This window comes from Hyalella azteca, unplaced genomic scaffold (genome assembly GCF_000764305.2).
Source record: "Hyalella azteca isolate HAZT.00-mixed unplaced genomic scaffold, Hazt_2.0.2 contig2636, whole genome shotgun sequence".
Classification (NCBI taxonomy): Eukaryota; Metazoa; Arthropoda; class Malacostraca; order Amphipoda; family Hyalellidae; genus Hyalella; species Hyalella azteca.
Genome location: NW_025932902.1, coordinates 16,729 through 40,924, shown reverse-complemented (window position 1 = coordinate 40,924; position 24,196 = coordinate 16,729). Strand labels below are relative to the sequence as shown.

The 24,196-nt window shown below is 40.3% G+C and overlaps 2 protein-coding genes across 3 annotated transcripts; both read left to right on the top strand.

Moving 5' to 3' along the window:
* The first annotated feature begins 224 nt into the window (after positions 1 to 224).
* LOC108668182 lies at positions 225 to 3,699 on the top strand. 2 transcript variants are annotated; one of them, XM_018155352.2, is made up of 6 exons: positions 225 to 370; positions 714 to 811; positions 1,524 to 1,670; positions 2,049 to 2,253; positions 2,666 to 2,851; positions 3,138 to 3,699. In XM_018155352.2, exons 1-6 carry the CDS (start codon positions 241 to 243, stop codon positions 3,347 to 3,349), a joined length of 978 nt encoding a protein of 325 aa, XP_018010841.2. In that variant the 5' UTR covers positions 225 to 240; the 3' UTR covers positions 3,350 to 3,699. The 2 variants fall into 2 exon arrangements, with proteins under 2 accessions (XP_018010841.2, XP_047741601.1); XM_047885645.1 differs by lacking the exons at positions 225 to 370; positions 714 to 811; positions 1,524 to 1,670 and adding an exon at positions 1,758 to 1,830.
* A 9,467-nt stretch (positions 3,700 to 13,166) lies between these two features.
* On the top strand, positions 13,167 to 18,820 carry LOC125179559. Its single transcript, XM_047885644.1, has 4 exons — positions 13,167 to 13,247; positions 16,294 to 16,454; positions 16,738 to 16,932; positions 18,656 to 18,820. Exons 1-4 carry the CDS (start codon positions 13,214 to 13,216, stop codon positions 18,818 to 18,820), a joined length of 555 nt encoding a protein of 184 aa, XP_047741600.1. The 5' UTR covers positions 13,167 to 13,213.
* Positions 18,821 to 24,196: the final 5,376 nt, after the last annotated feature.

Sequence of the window (24,196 nt, the reverse complement as noted above, 5' to 3'; positions counted from 1 at the left end):
CGAGTAATGAGATCAGCAATTTTGGCAAGTGAAGTTTCGCGGTCGTATGTGAGTAACTTCACTAAGTTCATAAGTTTTATTAACACAACAAAAACGACCGGCTTTACTTTGTCGCGTCCTGTAAATTGGGTTCAAATAGTTTTCATGGTCTTGTTACGTCTGAGCTACTTGCATGTTCATAATAATTCATTGTACATTTTTCACTTAATCTGTTATCTTTCAGGAAAGAAATTCAGAAATATGTCAATACGAAGTAAGCTAGAGAACTTAATCTTAAAGCTAGTGGTGATCACAACTGCTGCTCTGGTTCTGACGGTGTTGATGAGTCACGCAGGAAATCTTCATTCTCCAGACAGCTACACAGTTCAAGGTTCCCAAATACATGAGCAGCTAGTGATTTCTCTCACTTTACATGAAAAATGTCGATTTCTGCTCAATTTTATTTGTAAAATAGTATAGATACATATTTTTCGTAATTTTTAAATTATTATGCATAATATATCTTATAAAAGCTTATACTATATCTTAAGACTTAAGCCATGCACATGTTCGATAGCTATATTGGAAGGAATCGGACGTTTTTTAACCGAATGAACTGTTAGTTTAACTTTGCTAAAATGCAAATAATGCTTTTAAACTCACATTTTAGAGTTAATTAAACAAACATGTTCACGAAAATTCAGAACTCATTTCATTCTTATATTTTTTAACAGGACACGTCGGAAATCATGAATTTTCACCAACGAAGCTACAAAATTTGAGTGTAAAGAACAGTGATCTCTCAAACTCCTGGAATACTTGTCAAAACAAAGTAAGAAAATTCTCATCCTGCAAAACTAATTATCAAATTTTCAAGTTCTTTAGTTGAAGCAAACAATTTTATTCAGAACGATGAAGCAATATTTCACCACTTATGGCAAGCAGAAAAACACAGGTAAGGGAGATTAACTGCTTAGCAGATGATTTAAAAGCGGATTTGTTTCGTCGATGTTGCTACTTTTACTCCTTATCTGTGAGAGCTTCTCAACATGATTCAAGATTTTTACTCTGTGTAGCAAAGTATCTATGCAGGGTGCTCCTGGTATATTTCCTGGGTTATTACGACATGACAACTAACATTGCTCTGTAGCGAATATTGTTGGTAGCAGGCTATTAAAACCCAATTACTTTAAAATAGCTACGAATGTTCAGGAGTCTAGATTTTACACCCTTAATATCAACATGCTTTGCCTGCTTCAGCCGAAGAAATTGTAAAAAACAGTATGAATGATGTCGATTTTCGCTAAAATTTGTCTATAAACCACAGAAGGCTTATAAACATAAGTATTCTGTCAAATCAAGCTTTCAATGGTGGCAGTGAAATTTTTCACAGCAATACACAACTAATAAATCAATGTTCGTTAATAACCGTACGTATTAAATCTACTAATATCCATTAAGACTTTAACCAAGTCCATTTAATTCCTGATTTAGAGCGTAAATATTTGATCCCTTCAATAATTTTTGTGCATGTATCCCTACAGATCGGCGAACTCGAACGACGCCTGGCAAGCATTTCAAACGCCCTTGAGCGTCTGTGGTGTGCTACCAAGGATGTCATGAGCAACGGTGGATTTTGCATCACTGCTGACAGAATTTACACGGGTTTCAATTACTTTTTTGACCCTGAAGTGAGAGTTTTCAAATTAAAGCAAAATTGAGCTTCAAAAAGCTCCCGGCACTGCCTTTCCTTGTTTACATGTGTTTCCTTTGGATGTCATGAGCAACGGTGGATTTTGCATCACTGCTGACAGAATCTACACGGGTTTCAATGATTTTTTTGACCCTGAAGTGAGAGTTTTCAAATTAAAGCAAAATTGAGCTTCAAAAAGCTCCCGGCACTGTCTTTCCTTGTTTACATGTGTTTCCTTCTCTACATAGTAGGTAGTCAGTTCGATGAATTTAAATATTTTGAAAATTAGAGCGGTTGATTTCATAAGAAGATAAAATGAAACTTATTTGCGTTGAAAGAAACCAATTAAGGCTATCGTGTATTTCATTCGTTCCAGATGTGCTATTTCGTGGAGGTTTTGGTGGGCAACGCCTCGGTTGTGGATTTCGGTGCCGGACTCGGCAAGTACGGCATGTGTTTCCTGCGTAAAAGTCAAGCTGAATATCAACTGGACGATAAACAACAAAAGGAATACATCGCAGACATAAATAAGGATTTTCATGACATTCAAAAGAAGCCACAAATTGTATATTCATGGCATGGTCCGTATATATTAATTTTTTTAGCTGTTTTAATGCAGCGTATCTTAAAACGTTTCAATTCATTATTTCCAACTGGTATGGGGTGGTAAAAAATTACATGATAAATAAGACTATGAATTCCAGTGGCCGATCATTCGAAGACTAGATCAGATAATCAGATAATGATCAGATAGATCATTCATTCTTATAACAAATAGACTTTTCACAATCGACTGTGTTTTGAGCGTATTTTACACAAATAACTCGTTACTCAATATCTTTTGCATTGCAAAGAAAAATATCAGTTCCTTGCTCAGCATAAATATATTATATTAAATATTGTTATATTAATCATTCAACATAAAAAGTTTTACTTTTTTTGAAGATAAAGCTCACCATGAGCCATTTTGCGATGTTATTTTCTTCTCTGAAGGATATGACGGGGGCCTCGCCATCGAGGAGGTGAGCGGCGGCTTCATCGCGCACGCCGACCTCAGCGAGGAGGGCCTCTGGCTCGGCAGGAAGTGGGACTGGGTGATGAGCATCGAGGTTGGGGAGCACATCGATCCTAAACATGAAGAACATTTCCTCGATAACCTCGTGCGGCATGCCTGTGCAGGTAATGAAATAGCCGCCATATACAAGGGTATTATTTTAATTTAGAGGAAACATCGGAAAATGGTTCATGGCGAGCTTTTTGTTCAAAAAGTAAAACTTTTAAGCTGAATGATTAATATCACAATATTTAATATAATATATTTATGCTGAGCAAGGAAGAGATATTTTTCTTTGCCATGCAAAAGATAATGAGTAACGAGTTATTTGTGTAAAATACGCTCAAAACATAGTCGATTATGAAAACGCCACTTGCTATAAGAATGAATGATCTATCTGATTTTTTTCAGGAATAATTCTGACTTGGGCTGTGGAGGGTCAACCCGGTCACTATCACGTTAACAACCACAACAACGACTACATCAAGCAGAAGATGCGAGATAGAGGCCTCATTGTGGACGAAGAGGCCGAAAAACTTTTGAGACAAATGCTGAAGAACCACTTGGCAAAAACTTCTATGGTTTTTCGAATTCCAAAGCCGAAATCATGCCTAACTAAGTAAAAATTTTATTTTAACCTAACTTCAGCGTGTCATCAGTTTAGGCTTCAGAGTCCCATTGAAACAATATATCTGTTTGAAAAATATATTTTTGTAAGGTGGCAGAGTGAAAAATTTGTAAATGGCTAATTTGCAAACCTTTCTGGGTTAGCTGTTTCTTCATTGGTTGAATTTCTAATGTTAGATAATACGATGCAAATGTTTCAGTGATAAATCAAGTTGACGTTTTCTCAACATAACATAACATAGTGATCTCGGCTATGAAGTGTAGGCCTGATGTGGCCTGTCGCCGAATCGTGAATTTTCCGTGACTTGATCATAGAAGATCTAAAATCTTGCCATTTGACCGGATATTTTCATGACTGACGATAGTTTGAAATAGCTACGACTTACACCAGTTTCGATATGGTGCTAGGCATTTCAAATCTGAACACATATTTTTTCCCATAGCTTTATCTAGTCTGTTTTTTAACGCGTTCATACTTGGAGCGCCAATGATGTCATCGAAAAGGCTGTTCCACATGTCGGTGATTCGAAGCGAGAAGAAATGTTGTCGCGTGTAGAAGTTGCAGCGCAGTTTTTTTAGTTTATAGCCGTGGCACCTGGTGTTGGTTCTTGTTTCAAATTCTAGTAATCCTTCGGGGACCTTGTATAAACCATGAGTATACTTGTATGCTTCAATGAGGTCCCCACACAGACGTCGATATCTGAGGCTTGGAAGCTTCATAATCTTTCATCTTTCTTCGTAGGACTTGTCCTTCAAGCCTGGAATTATCCTTGTTGCACGCCTTCGAACATTTTATATTAAATTTGTGTCTTTTTCAAATCTCGGTGACCAAGCAATTTTTCCAAACTCTAGAGTCGGGCGCACGACAGCAACAAATAACTGCTTCATCGCTTCTGCATCTAGGAACTCGTATGAGCGTCTGATTAGTCCAAGAAGTTTGTTGGACGTGTTAGCTTGCGTTTCAACATGCTTAGAAAATTTCAGCTCCTTGTCGACATACACTCCGAGATCTTTTTCCACAGTAGACTTTTCAATCATTACTCTCTCGTTGCAACCATGTCTTCTCATACTGTGTTGTCGTCTACCTACTAGAAAATCTATGATCCATTGGAGTACGTTTCCCTCAATTCCCAAAGACTTTACTTTACGCAACAGCCGCTCATGCGGAACACTCAAATGCTTTGGCAAAATCGAGGTACAATGCATCCACTGGCTCCTCTTCGTCCAGAAGGCGAGTCCAATCGTTCAACGTAGTCAATAAGTTAGTAACGCAGGATCTACCGCAATAAAACCATGTTGACAATCTGATAGTAGATGGTGAGCAGTCAAGTGATCGGTAAATAATCCTATCCCTCGCAACAGATTCCATTACCTTACAAACAACATTTGTCAGACTGACAGGGCGATAGTTACCGGGGCTACTTTTGTCACATTTTTTGAACAATGGTGCTACTTGAGCTTCTTTCCAGTCGGACAGCAAAGTTCCTCCGTTCAAGGTTTTTTGAAAGAATACTGTCAATGGGCCGGCCAGAACGGTTGCTAATTCTTTGAGCAATCTGGGATGGAAGCCGTCTGATCCACACGACTTATTGGGATTTAGAGCTACCAGGTACTTTAGAACCTTTTCTTCGTGTATATCAAAACCTGTTAACTTCGAGCTGACTGGGCGCTCCTCAATATCTGGAATACTGTTCAAGTCCTCATCTGTGAACACAGTGCTGAAGAACTGATTAAGAACGTTAGCCTTGCCCTCATCAGAGGATAATTTTCGTTGGTCTACTTTCACGTCAGATAAACCGTAGTTTGTCTTGCACTTCGAACTAGCGTACAAAAAGGCTTTCAGATTATTTTTTGCATTTTTAGCAATATTTTTTTAAAAATTTTTTACTGCAGTGCGCCAGACTTTTTCAGCTTGATTTTGAGCTCTTGCATACAGGTTATAATCAGAATCGCTGCGAGTTCGTAAATAACGCTTATAGGCTTCTTTCTTGGTCTTTAGCTGAGCTTTAACTGTACTGTTCATCACTGGGACTTCTTGACTCCTCCAAGCGTAATCCTAGGTACACAGGTATCAACTGCTGACATAACCGTGTCTTTGAGAAATGATGCATATGAATTAGTCACATTCATGTCCTTAATACAGTCTGAAATATTCGCCGCATTCACCGCTTCACGCAGTTTATCATAGTCACACTACGCAAAGTTCAAACGTTCACGCTTCCGAAGCGTATTTTCTGTACAGCACTTAATACTGATAAACAATGATTGGTGGTGGCTTTTGCCCAACGGAGCCTCGTGGCGAAGCTCATCTATCATTGATTCTTCACTAGTAAACACTATATATAGAATATTTGTGGTCTGTTTACCCCTAAAATGGGTTGGCTTGGTGATGTTCTGGATTAAAAATGAGTCTCGCACAGACTCCAAGAACAGGGATGCTGGGTGATTCCCATCTCTTGGAGAAGATTCATCTGCCCAGTCTGTTTCTGGATGGTTAAAGTCACCAACGATCAAAGTATATGACCTGCTGAAAGTCATGCTCGGTCAAAGGCCGTTTAGTACATTATTGTTCTCAGAGGAGCTGTTAGGTGATCTATAAAGGACCCCTATGAGGAGGCTATCCTTGCTTTTTAGATTAAGTTCGCACCGCACTGATTCTCTAGCTGATTGATGCTCTGCAGATAACTTAACTTGCTGGGCCCCATTAGAGGTTCTAACCCACAGAGCTACACCTCTACTGCACCGCTCTTCATTTAAGTTATGAAAACAATCAAAACCTGGCAGCTGAAATTCAGCAGGTACAATTTTTCACCCGTGATATTTAGGGAGTTTTTCTGTAATACAAATAATGTCTATACACTCGTTTGCGATCACAGTTAACAGTTCACTTTTTATTATTATTTTTAATATTAAATAATGATATTAAATTAAATATCTATTATATAATTCTTTAAATTAAATATGGACAACACCTTTATTCCAGTTTGAGGTCAGAGGGCAGAGTTTAGCTATGTCAGTCTCAGAAAGTGTCTGGCACACACCCGCACGACTAAGTGGTACCGATGACTTACGTTTCATAAAAAGGCTGAAGCTGGTGCAGTCGGCTGAAGCAGGTGAGTGGTCCAACATGGGGCTCAGGAGAACATACTGACTTGGGGATCTTATATAGCACCTCATGACTCCCATCACGTGCGACGATGAAGCAGTACCTGAACTCAGGTCATAGCGTCCTTGGTTACATTGATAACAAATCGAAAGCCGCAGGAGGACTGATCACAGGATGAGGTGCTAGAGAAGAGTTACTTGGTTAAGATGAGGCGCGTCACCTTCTTGAGTATTGGCGCCCCAGATGCTAGAGAAGACTGTAGATGGTTAGCCGAGAGACTTGAAGTTTAGTTCCATTCAAAGGGAATCCCGAAACCGCAAGCCTCTAATACCTCAAAATCGCTAAGGTGGTGCCAGGCATTTAATGTAGTTTAACTGAAACACGGTACTGAAATTAATCATGTAATGAAAATTATAGTTTCAAGTTTAGTTTTAGCTCAGGCAATCAACGAACTCTTTGCAAGCTTAAAGTTAAATTTTAACGATAACCTTAAAACTATAATATTTTCGACAGTATCATAGACGGGGTATTTGGAATGATTGCTAGTACATATAATTAATGTATAATTATTAATTGTGCTAAATATGAAACAAAGCTAATTTAGAAATCATCTGCAAGAATGGTTTATAACCCATGCAAAATGTAATCAGAACCTTGTTTTCGATTTTTTATCGATGAGGTACTTTGTCATGAAAATATAGCCTTGAACAAAAGGTTTTTATTAAATGAAAAATATTTTTCCTCTTCCTAATTTAATAAATGTCCGCGCTCTGAAGGCATCGTTGTAAGGCATCGAAAGCTTCCAAAAATATTTCGAATATTATATATATGATAACAATTGTCAGTGGGTTCTAAGCCCCCAGAAGTTACGCTCAAAGCATTTTCTGCTCCCACGAGATGTTTGTAGAGTGGGACCTTGATTTCGAAAGGAGATGTAACATTTTGAGCTTGATAGAACAGAAATTAAGTAACATCCCACTCTTGACTCCGTACGTATGTGATGCTAACATCGAATCAATGCGATCTTAGCTGTGAGCCTGTGTTATGTCTTTCAATATAAGATGATGGATATGCTCATTGATAATAAGTTTGTACATAACCATAATAATTATCTAATTACCATCAGATGAAGAACATTTTTCTATTTCACCTATTTAATCATTTCGGCGCTTCATTCAATAATTCTCTCACAGGTTAACTGAAATCAAATTTTCTTGAAAATATTTGTTATTGTTTTCAGAAAATATTTTTATTCACAATAGATTCTTCCGTTACAATTTTACTATGTCAGCTCCTTCGGTTTTATTTTGATAATAATCTTCGTTCGGAGGTCAAATTTACATAAATCATTAGAAATTTAAAAGCGAAGAAAACACCACAAAAATTCAGCATATCTTCATTGAAAACGTTTCGGAGACCAGCTCCATCGTCAGTTCGATAAATCTAGAACACAAATAAAGTCAGAAAATTAATAAAGTTTGGAGTAAAAAAAAACACAGAAGTTAAAAACCTAAATTTATAGACAAAGGGCCGAATAATAAAGTAAGTACCTATCTATTCACAATTTCTAATGGATAAGAACTATAGGCAGCATTCAAACTAGGCTTCTCTTCAAAAATATGCAATGATTCCAAAATACGCAGATCGGAAGCACCAGAACTAAAAGCTAAAACCTTAAAGTCAGTGCTGGACACTGGAACGTTGCACTGTTCGGCGTGAGTGCACACATCCGAATAAGGAGGGCGCGATAGTAACTGCTCAGTCCTATAACTCCTCCCTCTATGCTCAGCGACCCTAGTGTAAAAGTTGCGGGCCGTCATCCCAACGTACGCAGATGCACATCGTGCACAACTAAATTTATAAACTAGGGACGATCGCATGTGAGAAGGGAGGATATCTTTGTACCTAAAAAATGAACCTATTTTGAAATTATTCACAAGTAAGATACGAAGATTAATGTACGGAAAGTATTTCATAAACACATCTTTTACTTCTCTTGACATAACTTCTGACGTATGGCCGAAATATGGACGGGAACAGTAAACAACGTTTCTACTATCTGATTAGAATAGGAAAATCCTTTTATTCCTAATTGCATATAATTTATGTGTTGAACTTTGATTTGAGTTCGATATTCGCTCTCGCTATTTCTTGGACTGTACTCTTTAAAGCCTACGGCAAGTTATCAATTTTTAGTTTATCCTCGGCAGAGTTTCTTTTTCATAAAACATTTTAAACTGTCAGGTTGGTTGTACTTTACATTGTCCGAGTGGTCAAACGAGGAGCGTTGAAGGTTCTCTACTGCTGGCAATGCGATTTAACAAGGAGAATGACACGAACATTGATCAAACTTCATATACTAGAAAAGAAAATACCCTACGCCTAGTTACAGAGCTAGGAAAGGTGAGAATGACGAGTGCACAGGCTTACTTGCAGAAGAATCAATCCTATCCTATACCGATCTGGGCATGAGACAACAACCTTAAACCTAATTACTAACAGGCCCGGAATTGTAAATCGCTTAGGAATCGCTTAGGAAGAGAAAATCCCTTGGCGAATCCATTAAATCTCCGCCTGCGAGACTGGTCAATCTCAGCTCTTGACGATGCGCTCTGGGCGAGGTTCACTGGAGATTCAGGAAACTTGCAGGCCACTCCGGTGAATCTATTCGCAGGTCGATTATTCCCAGTTAAAATTTAGGGCAGGGAATAGAGCAGGCCGTCGCCGGCTGCAGAGCCGGCGTAGAGACTTGAACTAGATGGAGGATGAAGTTCATTCTCCCGTCACTGTTTCCAACCCCTACCACTCCTCCCTCTCTCAAAACCCCCCCATACACGGCCTGCGTATCTGCTCTGTACAGCTCCCTGCCGGGCAATCCCAAGTACCAGCGCTAAAACAGCGCAGAGCTCCGTCCCTGCCGAGCTGCTAGAATTTTGTCTCTATATCAGCCATGGCGCAGCGCAGTTTTAGGGATAGATGGCCGGTTATAGTTTCACGGCTCCATCCTGCTAAAGCGCGACCAGCCCGGCTAAACCCGGCGCCGGTCTCGGCTCAAAATTTTAACTGGGTTCTTCTCCGGAATTCGTAGACGTTGACTTCAGGAATAAACTATCTTCGTCGATAAACGTAGTGCTCAAATAGTTCCCCTGAGCAGGACTTCGTCGATTAGAATACGAGGACTTCTTCCCAGTCATTGAATTCTTCGTTGCCCGGCGGTTGTCGGTAAACGGCGTGCTAAATAGTCGATGCTCACGATATTCGTCTCGATTCTCCCAGTTATCTCCTTCGTCGCAATTACTTGCAACCACTTTACAATTGCGTCCACGATACGTCCGACTGCCTCTAACACCGGAACGGGACTGACTCGCGGTGGGCCCGCTCGCTCTTAAATACCCCCCCGGTCTCGCGCATGCGCGCTAGACGGCTCGAGCTCCTCCCCTTAATTCAAAATTTGCTTCTAATCATCAATCCCTATTCTTATCTTATTTATAATTTATTCCTATTCCTAATCATAGCAGGCTCTGGAACAACTTCACTGTATCGCATAGACATGAATTTCTTAATCTGGTTAAACACCAAGCCAGAAGGAAATCTATTAAGCGAGTAGGTATTGCGCAAGAATTCAAATTCTGAATGCATGGCATGGAAAGTCGAGCAAATGCGAAAGCCGCGGTGTAATAGTGTTTGAAGCCCGTTTAGCTTGAATCTAAAAGAACAAAAACTAAAAAAGCTGGTGCTTAAGCCGGTGAAAGTTGATTTTCTGTAAACAGATGTTTGAAAACGGCCGATTTCAAACATCTGTTGTGCATCTGCGTTGTGCATCAAACAGTGCATCTGCGTATATACGTTGGGATGACGGCACGCAACTTTTACACTAGGGTCGCTGAGCATAGAGGGAAGAGTTATAGGACTGGGCAGTTACTATCGCGCCCTCCTCATTCGGCTGTGCGCCGATCGGAAAAATTCTGGTGCTTCCGATCTGTGTATTTTGGAATCATTGTATATTTTTAAAGAGAAGCCTAGTTTGAATGCTGCCTATAGTTCTAATCTATTAGAAATTGTGAATAGATAGGTACTTACTTTATTATTCGGCTCTTTGTCTGTAAATTTAGGTTTTTAACTTCTGTGTTTTCCTTACTCCAAATTTTATTAATTTTCTGACTTTATTTGTGTTCTAGATTTATCGAACTGACGATGGAGCTAGTCTCCGAAACGTTTTCGATAGAGATATGCTGAATTTTTGTGGTGTTTTCTTCGCTTTTAAATTTCTAGTGAATCTGTGATGAATGCAATCTAGTGACGTTATTACTTGTGTACATGAATCATAAATCAGGTCAGAAGAGAAGTATTGAATCTCGTCACATAGCCAACCGTTTTTGAAGCCTTTTCCTGTCCTACCCAATAAAAATTAAGGGTGGTGCACCGATGATTATAGGTGGCAATAGCAGTTTATAGGTGGCGTAACTGTGGGTGGCCAGATCTGTCAAAAATCGACAATAAAACATCAATAAATCGAGAGGATGGCGAGTATAGGAGACAGTCATCGATGAATCATTGATGAAGTATAGGGTCTGAATAATCGGTAGCGCATTGCAGGCAAATCTCTTTTAAGCCACTGAAAACCGTTTGCCTACACTCTGCACGAATGTTGCGGGTCATTCGAGATCAAGACGAAACCATGACTTCGTTCTGTGTGCTTGGCTTTTAAGATTAAGTTGTGTCGAGAAAATTTTGCAGGAATTCGGTAGGTACCAATAAAACTGACAGACAGAGGAAAGGATTTCACAAAATTTTCAAGCCAAAGTAAAGCTACTGTCCAGGCATCAGACTGTTCCTGATATTAATTGTCGAGGAACAATGGAAAATTTTGTTGCAATAAATACAGTTTTTCCATTGATGACAACGAATCCAATTTCTCATGTTCACCTGAAATAGTGCGTAAATTTATTGTGAATTTTGCGTATGCGCCAATTGGCTGTGTTGGAAATATTGTGATCAATTGAGACTAATTATACAATTATTGCTTCATTAAGTATAAATTGTATGGGTCGATTAAGTGTGTTCCATAATATTTTCAATTTTCTCAAGTTGCCCCATTTATCTAAATTCAAAAGCCACGTTGACGTAGTCGACAGCGGCTCGGCATCTTTGTAAAGCACAGCGGAGACATCAAGCGCAGCGAGAGATGAGTCCAGTAAGCACACGTTCATACCGGTTGGGTTGACGCGCGGGTTGACTTGACGCGCGTCGGCGTTGAGCTTCCTACTAATCTTTACCTCGTCCTGCTTGGAACATTTGCTTTCCGGGTGATTTGCTCGTCACAAAAGTATCCTTTTTACGCAAAGGATACGAGTAAAAATTCGGTTTTAAATCCTGACTTCGATAGTGAAATTTAATATACAGTCAGATAATTATTTCGAATTTAAGTCTAAATTTCTAATAAAGTGGCCCGGTATCTTTCCTAAGCAAAAGACTAAAGACTAGGCTAGAGAAAAATAGTGACTAGAAGTGGAGCAGGTATTTCACGCCTGACATTTCAAAATAATCATGTAATATCAATTCCTTATATCACGTACGAATACTCTTGGTGATAATATATCGAATTAAACCGCAGTCACAATTGGTGTAATGTTCACATGACGAAACTTCGATACTTATTAAGCATTTTCCCGTAGCCTTTACTATGAGCTGAACAATCGTTCGTTATGGATAAATGAAGCGTCTTTTAGCGGCTGTTTAATCAAATATGGCAGCATATTCAAATAAAATTGTAGATGGAACCATCTAATCATCACGGTGGTAGCATTAACTTTCCCCATTTGATGAAATTAATATTTGCAATACTTCAGTTAAATCTTTCGAAATTACTCGACTGCCGTGTCCTCTCCGATGGCTCAACGGCAGAGGCTCGGCTTCGCGTGCGGGAGACCGGAGTTCGAATCCTGCAAGCAGGGAGTTCCTTCAAGTCGATTTCTCACGAGGGATGTGTATGGTACTCTGATAATTTGTTCCTGCCACATGTCTGACATTGTTGCTTGTTCTGCCATGGTAGATGAGCATACGTAGCCCTTAGAATGGTGATTGAATGAAGCAATAGCAGTAAATGCAGAAACATCGGATTTGAAATTGAAGGAAAAATTTTTATTGACTTAATTTTATGGGTGGCCATCGGTGACTCACTGATGCGCCACCGGTGCCAATGGGTAGTTATTAGCGGAAGAAGAGCTTTACGGGTAGGGGGGCCATCGGCAGGTTATAGGTGTGGGATAGGTGGTGCACGCCACCCTTAATTCACTGCATAAATCATAGTTGCTTCACCTATATGGCGTCCTCCGATAGCCATCATAAAAACATAGGTGCTCCACTCTTAATTTTTATTTGGGTAGAAGACTTTCAAGCGGGAGCTTTTTCCTCGTTTGCTTTATTACCTTCCTCTTACTGCAACGTCGAGAAGGAAGGCGGCTGCATTGGCTTTCATATCGTCCTCCACATTCTGCTTTGCAAAACCAAGACATACATTATTCTTGTTCACATAGAAAAAGCTTGTAAAAATTCAAGTAAATCGTTTTTGGAGTATCAAATGCGGAGCTGGAGAGATAAATTCATTCACCTAGGAAGCAGCACTACAATCATGCTACAGAGCCAATTGAATTTAATCAATAGATTTTATGCAGTGAAAAGCATCCTGCTTCTATCATGTGTTTCCTTGTTCTCACTCATTGGCTTTTACAAGCCCGTGCAGTTCGTCGAACTGATGAGCTCCAGCATAGTGCCGCCCGTCAATGAAGGTAAGAGCTTCCTAGTGACCTCCAAGTCCAAATATTATGGTGAAAATTCAGAGATACATACATTTCCGTCATTGGAATAATAAAATATCGGAATTGGATTTGCTGTGGTTTCAATTAAACTTAGGACCCTAAGGTAATATTTTTCATTAACTTAAATTATCTACGTAACACGTATAATTCTCACTTGTATCTTGTGCGATACAATACAATACTTCCATCCTACATTGGTCCGATGAATCGATGTGCAAACGAAAATAAGAATTAACTAATACGTTTCCATAAACGGTAATGTGTTGTTTTTAAAACAATTTTCTCTCCGTTCACACATCGCCAATTAATGCACTTCCGAGCATAGCAAATATTTTCAAGAGGAGCAAAATCTGTTAATATTTGATTCAGAATCTATTTTGTCAAAATTAAGCAGACGCAGTGTCTCGAGACCCTTTACCGAAGCGATGGTAAGCTATTATGTCGCAAGTTTATTAGAAATATCAAAATTGTTTCTATCAACTACAAACCGACAAAAGGCATTGAATTGGTTTCGGGAAATAGGTTTCATTCCCAATAATTATTAATATTGATCATTTCCGTCGACGTCGGCGGGATTGTCGCTTTCATTGACGAAATACTGTCGTTCAGTATCGGCATAGCGTTTAAAACGCCCTCTGTGAGCCACAGTACCGCCGCTCGGCCGGCTATCGGCGCGGCCACAACCACGTCACTGCCGAACAGCAGGCACACCTGAGCTCGTCGTCAGACGGCGCTGGCCAGCGCCACAACGATGCGTAAACGCGGACAGTGCGGAGGCACCGCTAGATGGCCTGCTAATCGCATACGGTCAACTGCGAAGAGAAGGGGCCATGAATTAGCCGTTGAACAACGTGGAAGCCATGAGCAACGTCGTTTCGATTCGTTGGTTCAAAACTCGTCTAAGGTACAAAAATGCGAGAACAAACGCGGAATTTAAGTAGTAAAATTTAATTACAAAATCAAGTTCGAAGGTCTCAACAATATGAAACAAAATCTCTTTATATTTGTTTGGACCTAATTATATTCAAGATAAATTGATGATCTGACATGGGTTCATTAAAATTGAACAGCGACTTGATTGAAGTGACAGGACACAGAACGACATTGAAATTAATGTCCTCATATAATCCCCACATATTTCTAAGAGTAGGAATTCAACCCATTTAACGGTTATATAATGCGTATACGTATGTTATACATTCATGTTACAGTGCACTCCCCTTATTTTTGCAATTGAACGTTTTTCAAGTGCAGGTTTTTCTGTTAGCAGGTACCACAGGACTTCCTTTTTTACAACACTTCTCTTTAACTACACTTCTTGTTTGTTTGTTTATTCGCTTGTTTGTTTGTTTGTCTGTCTGCTACAAATCTTATACCCGATATTTAACACACTTCTACCTGTCCAATCAATCTGAAATTTTGCACACTAGCGTAAAGTCGGAGACAATGCATATATAAATTTTAAATTTTTTCTTATTCTGAAAATGGAATAAAAAATTAACTTTTTAATATTTCAAAATAAAATTAGAAAGTCATTGTACATTTGTAACATCGGGGACACTAGCTTCTTTAGAAGTTTTATCTTTAAAAAGTATTTTTAAACGCATTTTATTATTCAATCAATGAGCTGGCCGTATGAAGGCCACTTCCTAAATGCCCTGATATAGAGCGCCTGTATGCAGCCAGCCATCACTGCAGAGAATGACATGTAGGCAGCGCGCTGACGCACTCACAGCCTCAGCTGTCGAGACTACCGTTACTTGTACACGGGGATAGTACTAGCGGCTAGTAGAATAGAAAATTGCCAAATGTCCGCCGCTTGGTGTCTAAGCTTTTGCGGGATAGACACCAAGCGGCAGACATTTGGCAATTTTTTGATCTACTAGCCGCTAGTACTATCCCCGTGTACAAGCACCAGTACGCCAGGCTGAGGCGTCGATGCAACCCCAGCCAGTGGCCCTAATTAGGTGCCAAACAATCTTTTAATTCCACCACAACCGTGGTACTGATGCGGCATCGACGCGACAGTGGATAGGATACGAATATGTTACGAATACAGCACTCAATAGCCCTTTCCAGAAGCAACAGCCCTAAAGAACAATAGCACTTACTTGTTAACCGAGTAGAAAGCTCCAGGTGCTATATTTAAATGGTTGTAACATGGCTTGTTCCCATTTGTCCCTTTCTAATTTAGTCATATCTATTGAAAAGTATATCAAATTTATTTTTTTGTAAAATTTGTCATTATTTTTTCATGATCGCAAGATTTTTGTTGTAGCCTTGGTTAGTAATATGCACCCTTGTATGCAGTGCGTACAAAATAAAAAATAAAATTTGCTTGGAGCGAGAGAACGAATGAATTCATTTATAATTGCAGAGTGAAGGCAGAACTTCAAATATATAGAATCCATACTAAAAACGCCGGCAAAGTGTGTGGAAAAGTCCACTTCCACGTTTGTGGCATCAGTATAATTTTCCCGTTAGTAAGCTGGTATTTAGAAACGGTTCTTTAGTGTAGCATGCAATGAATATGTTTTACTTATAATGAAACATTTATATCATCTTTACATTCCTATAGCCTAGCTTACTTATTTGTAGCATGTTCGATTGTTTTGTTCAGTGCCTTTCAAAAGCCTCTAAAATAATTTTTAAATTGATGTTTTGATTTTCATATGTGATTGATGATTTTCCTCTTTTCATGATTTTCCTCGGCGAAGACCGAGGAAAATAAAACCCGAGATTTCATCTGATGAAATTAATTAATAAACATGACATTTCACTCCAAGTCACTGGTTAGTAAACAAGCCATCACTCACGAAAATGAGCCTTACCAGGCATTTTCAAACTTCAAATTTGACATCACCATTCAAATAATTCAAAGATGCAAAGATGCTCCTTGATGCAAATAAAACTTGTAACTCATGCCCCGCATGATCGGTTATCAGAATAACGCTATCTCCGGTGATGACGACGGACGATTTAATCAATGTCAGTATAACTGCTTTTATTGCCACAGATTTCGTGGGTCTGGACGCGGATGACCCGAGATTGATCGATTACATCCGCCAACACGTCATCGTGCCTCCCTCCACCGAACCCTACAATTTGTATTATGGGATCAACCATGACCCTTCAGACGGCCAGTCGAAAGTTGTTGACGAACTACTAAATCGAAAGGTGGTATACATCTTACTGTTATTTGAAATATACTGTTACGGTTACAGTTGGAAATTCGACCTCATTTGAGATTTCTGAGAAAAAATTAATTATCTAAACATTGATATTTAGGCGAAGCAATTTTATCCGAATAGATGTTCAGAAATGAACTATTTATTACATGAAACAGTCTTAATTTCTCAATGAAACTGTTGAAAACTCTGGAATCTCTTACATGAAACTGTTTGCTTTTTCAGAGACATTCAAGTCTTTTGAATAATAATCTAGTAATTTTTTTAAACAGCGAAATGGTTTTTACATCGAGAGTGGAGGTTACACGGGCGAAGTGGTGAGCAACACTTTATTTTTTGAAATTAATCGAAATTGGACCGGGATCCTGATTGAGCCTAACCCGAGGAACTTTGCGAAGTTATTGTCTAGGAAGCGAAAAGTGCACTCAGCTAAAGCGTGCATTGGAGAAACCAAATCAGCTGACAAGGTGAGAGAAAATAACAAAGAAAAAGAGAAAACACTCGATAAAATAAGCGCAACCAAATAATTCCTGATTTTAAAATTGTCAAAACACGAAATAGAAGATCCAAATAGTAATAGAAGGGCATCGTTGATGGGCTATCAAAAATATCAAGCCTGCATGAAGCCTAGTGAGTGTTACAGAGCGCAGGACACCGAATACCATATAAGATCAATTCAAATCTCATATTCTATTATACCGTACTGTTTTTAGCGCATTTTCTCCTTTATGGAAAAAATGCCCTATTGTGCTCGTCATGTCCGTCCGTCCGTCTGTTTGTCCGTTCGTCACGTGACTTCACGTTTTCGTCGACGAGAAAATGGGCTCTCTGTCACTCACTGCAGTGAGTACTGAGTTATTTTATTTAGGCCTTTCGCCAATTCTCGAAAAATTATAAGGTGTAGGTGCACACTGAAGAATCTTGGAAATATTTCAAGGAAATCTTGGAAATATTAGTTTTTGGGTAGCCACATCCCAACTGAATTACGACAGGAAAAATCCATTTGGAATAGAAAACATAATTGTTTATATGTTTATTAGACCTCGTTGAAAAGAAATTGCCGTAGCACAGGGAAATACTAATTCATGTTCAATTTGCATAAATTCTAATTTAATATTTTCAGGTTGTATTTTATAACAAAAATATATTGGCAAGATATTCAATTCGCGCTGTTCGTGGCAGATGAGGCCATATCATCGCTAGCCTGCTTGGGCGCGAGGTGAAGTCGGCAACAACGGCCTAGATTTGCGCGTTTGCGAACGTCCCTGCGGCGAACGGCCGCAATGACTGCGAGAATTTCGAACTGGGTCACGTGTGCGTGTGCCTGAGATATCGCTGGTGCATGTGCAGCTTCAGCACTGGTATACCTGCATCCTCATCGCTAGTTTCTCTCAGTTTCTTTGTTCCTATAGTTTTTTTATCTCATTGTCTGTGACTTCGTTGCACGCCATTGAAAGAACTGCATGAAATGAAACGCATTAGCGGAGCGCGAAGCTCGAGTAGCGGAGCGGGAAGAAGGACTATAAGGAAGCCAACAAGACACAGTTGAAAAACTGTCCTAATTTGCTTGTTGATGCCAAGAGATTCCCTAACACAGATGTGGATGGTGTTGTGGATGAGATGTGCAACTTTAGAGATGAATCACAACATTGCAGTGAACTGAACGCACAGTTTCAAGCATTTTAAACTTCTGATCGACTGGACACTTTTTGGCATGCCATCCTGTCAAAGAGTACCTACAAGAAGCTCTGGGATGTAGTGCAGATGCTCATGCTCCTGTCTCGTGGCCAAGCCACGGTTTAAAGAGGGTTTTCGTTCAACAAGGAAATCATGACGCAGAACATGAAAGAACAAACTTTGGTTGCCCTGCGTGCTGTGGTTACTCTATCATCTCTATAGGAGATGATAGAATATGCACGGTTACTCTTTCAGTCATGCTAAACCTTTCGTATACGACTCCTGGAAAATTATACTGATGATCATGGAGAGTCCTGGAAAAGTCCTGGAATTTTTTTTCTCAATATCGGTACGCACCCTGGATCGATTACATTCAAATGCAGGAGATTTAATCGTTATCCAACTTTGCCACAAAAGTTCGCTGATTTTAGACCTACAGTTTAGACGAGTTGAAATTCAGACGTTGTACCAATTCTTCCGGCGAAAACTTCCCTTTAAATTTATCTCATGCAGACGTTATCCGTGGAGTACAACCTCATCCCAGAAGGAATGCCTGCACTGATTGACTTCATGAAGTCTAAAGGATACATCTACTACATGAAATTCATCCGGCCTTATACACACGACCTTATTTTCGTCAAACAGGAAGTGATGGATCATACAAGCGTCCAATATTGAGAACTGCCCATTCTGGATGTTAATAACACCGTCAGTTGGATGACTCGTTTGAATTTGGAGTCTTGAAGAGATAATAACAAGAAATATTTTCAAACAAGGAATGGAAGCTAAACAACGACAGTCGCTTCTCGATTAGCACATACCCTTGGTTCATGATGAACAGCAGAAATTTTATCAGGTCATATAGGAAGAAAAAGTTTAGAATTAACAAACATTGATTAGTAAGTTTTAAGTGGCATTTCGTAAATATTAACTTAAAATTGAAATATTAATTAGTAAATTTAAATATTAACTTTAAAAACTTTGAAGATTAAGCGAAATTAACGCTATGATCAAATGATCAACTTGTAAAATAACCTTCAAATAATCGGCTTCATAGGGCGTAAAAGAAGCCCATGCAGCTCATCAGACTACACAGGTTTAATTCTTTTCTGCAATACGGTTAGGATAAATAAAGCATTGAGAATTGATAACTATTCCACAATGTTATAGTTTCTTTGACATTACAAGGTTTATATTTGCAATTGAAGCTTAAAATCGAATATATCGCTACCCTTTCGAAAGCAACAGCTAGTTTCTAGGCGGCCGATGAAAGGCAAGTGGTCGGCTGGAGCTGATATGCTTTTGGTCCGCAGCTAAAATATCAACACAATGACAAACAGCCAACGCAGAATAGCATCCAACCGATTGATGGGATACCTTCTTCGTAATAATATGCAATCAGCTTTCGTTAATGATATGGCTTGACGCAACAGTGGTTGAGGCTATCCGATCACAATTTATTTCATTCTTTAATGCACTGATGCAAGGTGTAGTATAGATCTAGAAGCATTCAGTAGCCAGATCGTTGCTTGACTTCCAGCCGCACAGAGCCATCGAATTTGCTCCTCTTTGGGTATCTTGAAACTCCTCCGATGAATCGGAGAGCGCTCTATCTTAGTCCGACATGTTTCTCAATGTTTCCTAGGTACCTTCTTTGTACTAACCACAACTTGGTCTCAAAAACAACGAAAACTATTTTGTCTGGTTATATTTTGAAATTATGTTGTCCATGTCCAGAAACTCACCATAAATAAACCTGATGCTCTCTCAAATCATCTCATTTGATCAAGGAATTCTGGAGAGTCTTATATACCAGATTTAAGTGTTTTCTTCTGTAGTCTGTCTCTAATGTAACTGTCGAGACACTAAATTCAAATATTATATATTATTGTTCACATATTTAGTACAAATAGCTTGGTGTAGAAATTCTGACTATTAAGTCACTTAAGAGTGGAGTAACGGCAAATACTACGTTACGAAATCCCATATATAGGAGCCGTTCAGCGCATCCAGCCTAAAGGCTTAGCTATTAGGATTTTTGAACCTAAAGATTTTTTCCTCATGCCGAACATTACATCTATAAGAAAATAATATCCTAGAGATACATGTTTAAATAAATTAAGTACCACAAAAAACTCTATGTCAATCTTTCATGAATTTATGAGGGAAGGGAGGAGACACCATCAAATTTTTAGGGGTTTAAATCCATGTTGATAACTTGTAAAGATAGATTTCCAAAAACAAAATGGTACAATCTGACTTTGCAGTCTCCAATTGACGGCACATTGAAGTTTGACCAAAACAAAGTTGTTCATTTAGCAAGGCATGATTTTGGTTTTTGATATAGGAAAACCAATACACTCCCTTTACACCAATAATAATTTATGAACCACTAATAATTTATCAGAATTTCGTCAAAAAGTTTGTCGGCCACTTCGTCCATTAAAGAGGCCTCTTTCTCGAATCTTCTGCTTGATGTAATCGTTGTTGTGGTTGTTGGCGAGATAAAGGACTGGTTGACCTTCCACAGCTCAAGCCAATATCTTTCCTAAATATGAATAAATTTATTTGTTCATTAACTTTTTGCGTAAATTACTTTTATATGATATTTTGCTTTTTAATCATCCTTCAAAAACAACGCAGTTTTACTATAGATGCATTGTATAGAATTTCAGAATGTCATCATCAATTCGTATTGTCTTAATCATACCGGCTAAATAGAAGTTATACGTTCGAAAAATAAAAAGTCTAAAAAAAACTTTCTCATACCATTTTTATTACCTGCACACACGTGGCGCAAGAGATTATCGAAAGCCTCGCTGTTGCTCGGGATGTGCTCCCCAACCTCGTTGTTCCTCGGGAATGTCGGCTTCCTTAGAATATCGCGAAAATCCTTCTTAATTTCAGTGATGTTTTGATTTTGTTCTTCATAGTTCAGCCGATATTCACTTTAGCTTTTTCGCAAAAAGAACATGCCGTATTTTTGACGCTTCCAATCCCAAATCATATCGATCCATCTCCAACTTATCGATTTTGTCGAAACTCCTGGAACGCGTTGTGGCGCGACAGCTGAACAGCCATCTTCAGCAGTCCGGCCTCGTGCCTCGCCTCCAGTCTGCATACCGTCATCTCCACTCGACAGAAACCGCTGTGCTGAAGGTGCTTTCAGACATTCTGCGCGCAGTTGACCGTGCGGCAACATTGCGGCACTAGCTTTACTCGACCTGTCGGCCGCGTTTGACACGGTCGACGACGCCACTTTATTTTACGTCGACTTGACGTATCATTCGGCCTACGCGGCACAGTGCTGCTGTGGTTCGAGTCCTATCTCAGCAATAGATTCAAATGCGTTCGACGCGAGAACTCTTCTGCGCCATCGTTGGTCACTTGCGGCGTACCCTTAGTTCCTTAGTATTTGTTTGGAACGTATAGCAGTCCCAGGCCACGATGGATCGCCGCCTCTGATTATCGTTCATCCGCCCTCATTTGGGCCACCTGATGCACGATGCTGTTGCTTGCTTCTCGCCGCTGGTAGTGTTGCAGGGGAGGTCGATCTGGGATTGTGCCCAGGAACACGTCCAGTTGTCTTTTGAAGGTCTCCAGGTTGAATTCCCACTCTCTTAGATACCTTGGTAGGGCGTTGAACAGCCTTGGCCCTGCCACGGAAAGTGATCCTTCCCGCAGGGATTGAAATCTGACTGCGGATCTGTTACGTAGTGGGGGGATCTTGCACAGTCTCCCCCTTCTCTCGTTGTGATATGTCTTAATCCTGAAGGTCTCGCTCTTGAAGTTTAACACCATTCCGGTTATCATTTTCCATGTGTACAGAATGACATACCTCTCCCGTCTCCTCTGCAGTGCGTACAGACCCAGTCGCTGTAACCTCTCCCAGTAGTTAAATTTCTCCATCCCTCTGATCCTGGAAGTAAAGGTTCGTTGGACTTCTTCCAGTTGCCATATTGCGCCTAGTGTGAACGGAGTCCAGAGCTGGCAGCAGTATTCAAGGATAGGTATTACAAGGGCTCTGAAGAGTGTGATCATCGGTTCCGCTTCCCTCGTTCTGAACGTCTGCCAAATCAACCCCATCTGTCGTCTACCTCTTGCGGTTATTGCCGGTAAGGTAAGAGATCACCAAAACTGACCTGATTGTTCATCAACACTCCTAGATCGCGAACGAGTCACTTCTCTTCGATTTCCGAGTTGTCAGGTGCCAGGTTGCGGTGACCCATTCCAGCTCTTCCGGTTCCTCTGTATCTCAGGACCTCAAACTTGGTCCCGTTGAACTGCATGTTGTTCACTAGGGCCCAGTCATATATTGTAGAGAGGTCTTCTTGCAAACTCTCACTGTCCGTCCTGTCCGTGATGGTCATTAATATCCTGGTGTCGTCCGCGAATGACTATGCAGTGGCGCGGTTCACTGCAACATCTATGTCGGCGCTGTGGATGAGGAAGAGGAATGGGCCGAGTACCGTTCCCTGTGGTACTCCACTCTTCACCCTAGCCACGCTCGATCTCGAGCCTCCAACAACTACAGCTTGTAGTCTTTCTGTTAGGAAGCTGTGGATCCATGCCAGCAATTCACCTCCGACTCCCAGCAGTCTTAATTTTCTGAAGAGCACTCCATGGTCAACTTTGTCAGGGAGCAGTTCTCGGCCCGATCCTCTTTCTGTTATATGTTGTCGACGTATTGCATATAATTGTTTCACATAGTTTGAATCCGCATATGTTCGCCGACGACATCCAAATTTATGGCTACTGTACACTGGCTGACGCCGCAGCGTTGCAGGATCGGATGTGTGTGCATGAACGCTGTCTCAGACTGGATACGCTCCAACCTGCTCCAGCTCAAGGCATCAAAAACCGATTTTATTTGGTTTGCGACTGCTCATCACCAGCATCAGCTTCCGGCCAACCCTGTTCGCGTGGGCAAAGAGTTCGTTTTGCCTGTATCCACAGTTCGCCACCTGGTCATTCTGCTGGACTCGAACTTTCAATGAACAATCACATTGCCAAAGTCATAACCACTTGCTTTGGCGCTCTGGAACATATACGTAGCATCAGCCGCTGTCTTTCGAGGCCGGTCCTTGAGGCACTTGTGGTGGCGGGCCTACCGAGTAGGCCCTTGTGGAGGCCCTACTCGGTAATGCCACACTTTGTGGACTTCCGACCACGGCACCTAATAAACTGCAATCTGTAATGAACGCTGCTGCTCGACTCGTGTGCAATAACCGATAATTCGACCATGTTACGCCGATATTGCACGATCTTCACTGGCTGCAAATTCAGCAGCGCACACAGTTCAAGGTCGCTGTTCTGATGTTCCGATGCCTTCATGATCTGGCGCCTCCTTATCTCACGGAATGTCTGCAGCGCATGTCGGATCTGCCTTCTAGAAGACAATTGCACTCATTGTCAACAGCAAACCTCGTCGTACCATCTACACGTCCATCTACCGTCGGCGACAGGGGGTTCCCGGTCGCCGCCGCCAGAACCTGGAACAGTCTGCCGGCTTCCGTAACCTCGGCTCCTTCGTTGCATGTGTTTCGTCGACGCCTAAAGACGGAACTATTTCGTAGAGCCTATGAATCTAGTGCTTAGTCGTTTTATCCGTTCCTATCATTTCTTATGTCTATTTAATTTTCGCTTGCTATTTAATCTTATGTGCGACTTGCCTCGAAGTTCATTTGAACCAGACGCCATGACAAATACTTGGTAGAATAATAATACTAATAAGAATTTACACACCGCGTGGGCGATGAGAGGGTGGAGGTTCTTTATTTACATTATTTACTTTTTTAGCTCAGTTAAACAAAAATACAAAATGAGTCGTGTTCCACCTATTTAAATACGTTTACGCTTTTTATGTTTCTTTTTATTTATTTATTTTTCTTTATTTTCTCAGATGCTATGGTGAAAAGAGTGGGTGATGATGTTGATGATGATTGATGATGATAGAGGTGGAGGCGGTAGATGAGTCGCTCAAGATTCGAAGGGAGGTGGGAGGTTAGTTGGTCGTACTACTTCGTACTGGGTTTTCGGTCTCGTCTTTGCTGT

Excerpts from the sequence above, each read along its gene's own strand:
- LOC108668182 (XM_018155352.2), top strand. The coding sequence starts at position 241 with ATGTCAATACGAAGTAAGCTAGAGAACTTAATCTTAAAGCTAGTGGTG. Across the intron at positions 371-713 it reads AGACAGCTACACAGTTCAAG|GACACGTCGGAAATCATGAA; the intron begins GTTCCCAAATAC and ends ATTTTTTAACAG. Across the intron at positions 1,671-2,048 it reads ATTACTTTTTTGACCCTGAA|ATGTGCTATTTCGTGGAGGT; the intron begins GTGAGAGTTTTC and ends CATTCGTTCCAG.
- LOC125179559 (XM_047885644.1), top strand. The coding sequence starts at position 13,214 with ATGAGCTCCAGCATAGTGCCGCCCGTCAATGAAG. Across the intron at positions 13,248-16,293 it reads AGTGCCGCCCGTCAATGAAG|ATTTCGTGGGTCTGGACGCG; the intron begins GTAAGAGCTTCC and ends TTATTGCCACAG. Across the intron at positions 16,933-18,655 it reads AAACCAAATCAGCTGACAAG|ACGTTATCCGTGGAGTACAA; the intron begins GTGAGAGAAAAT and ends TATCTCATGCAG.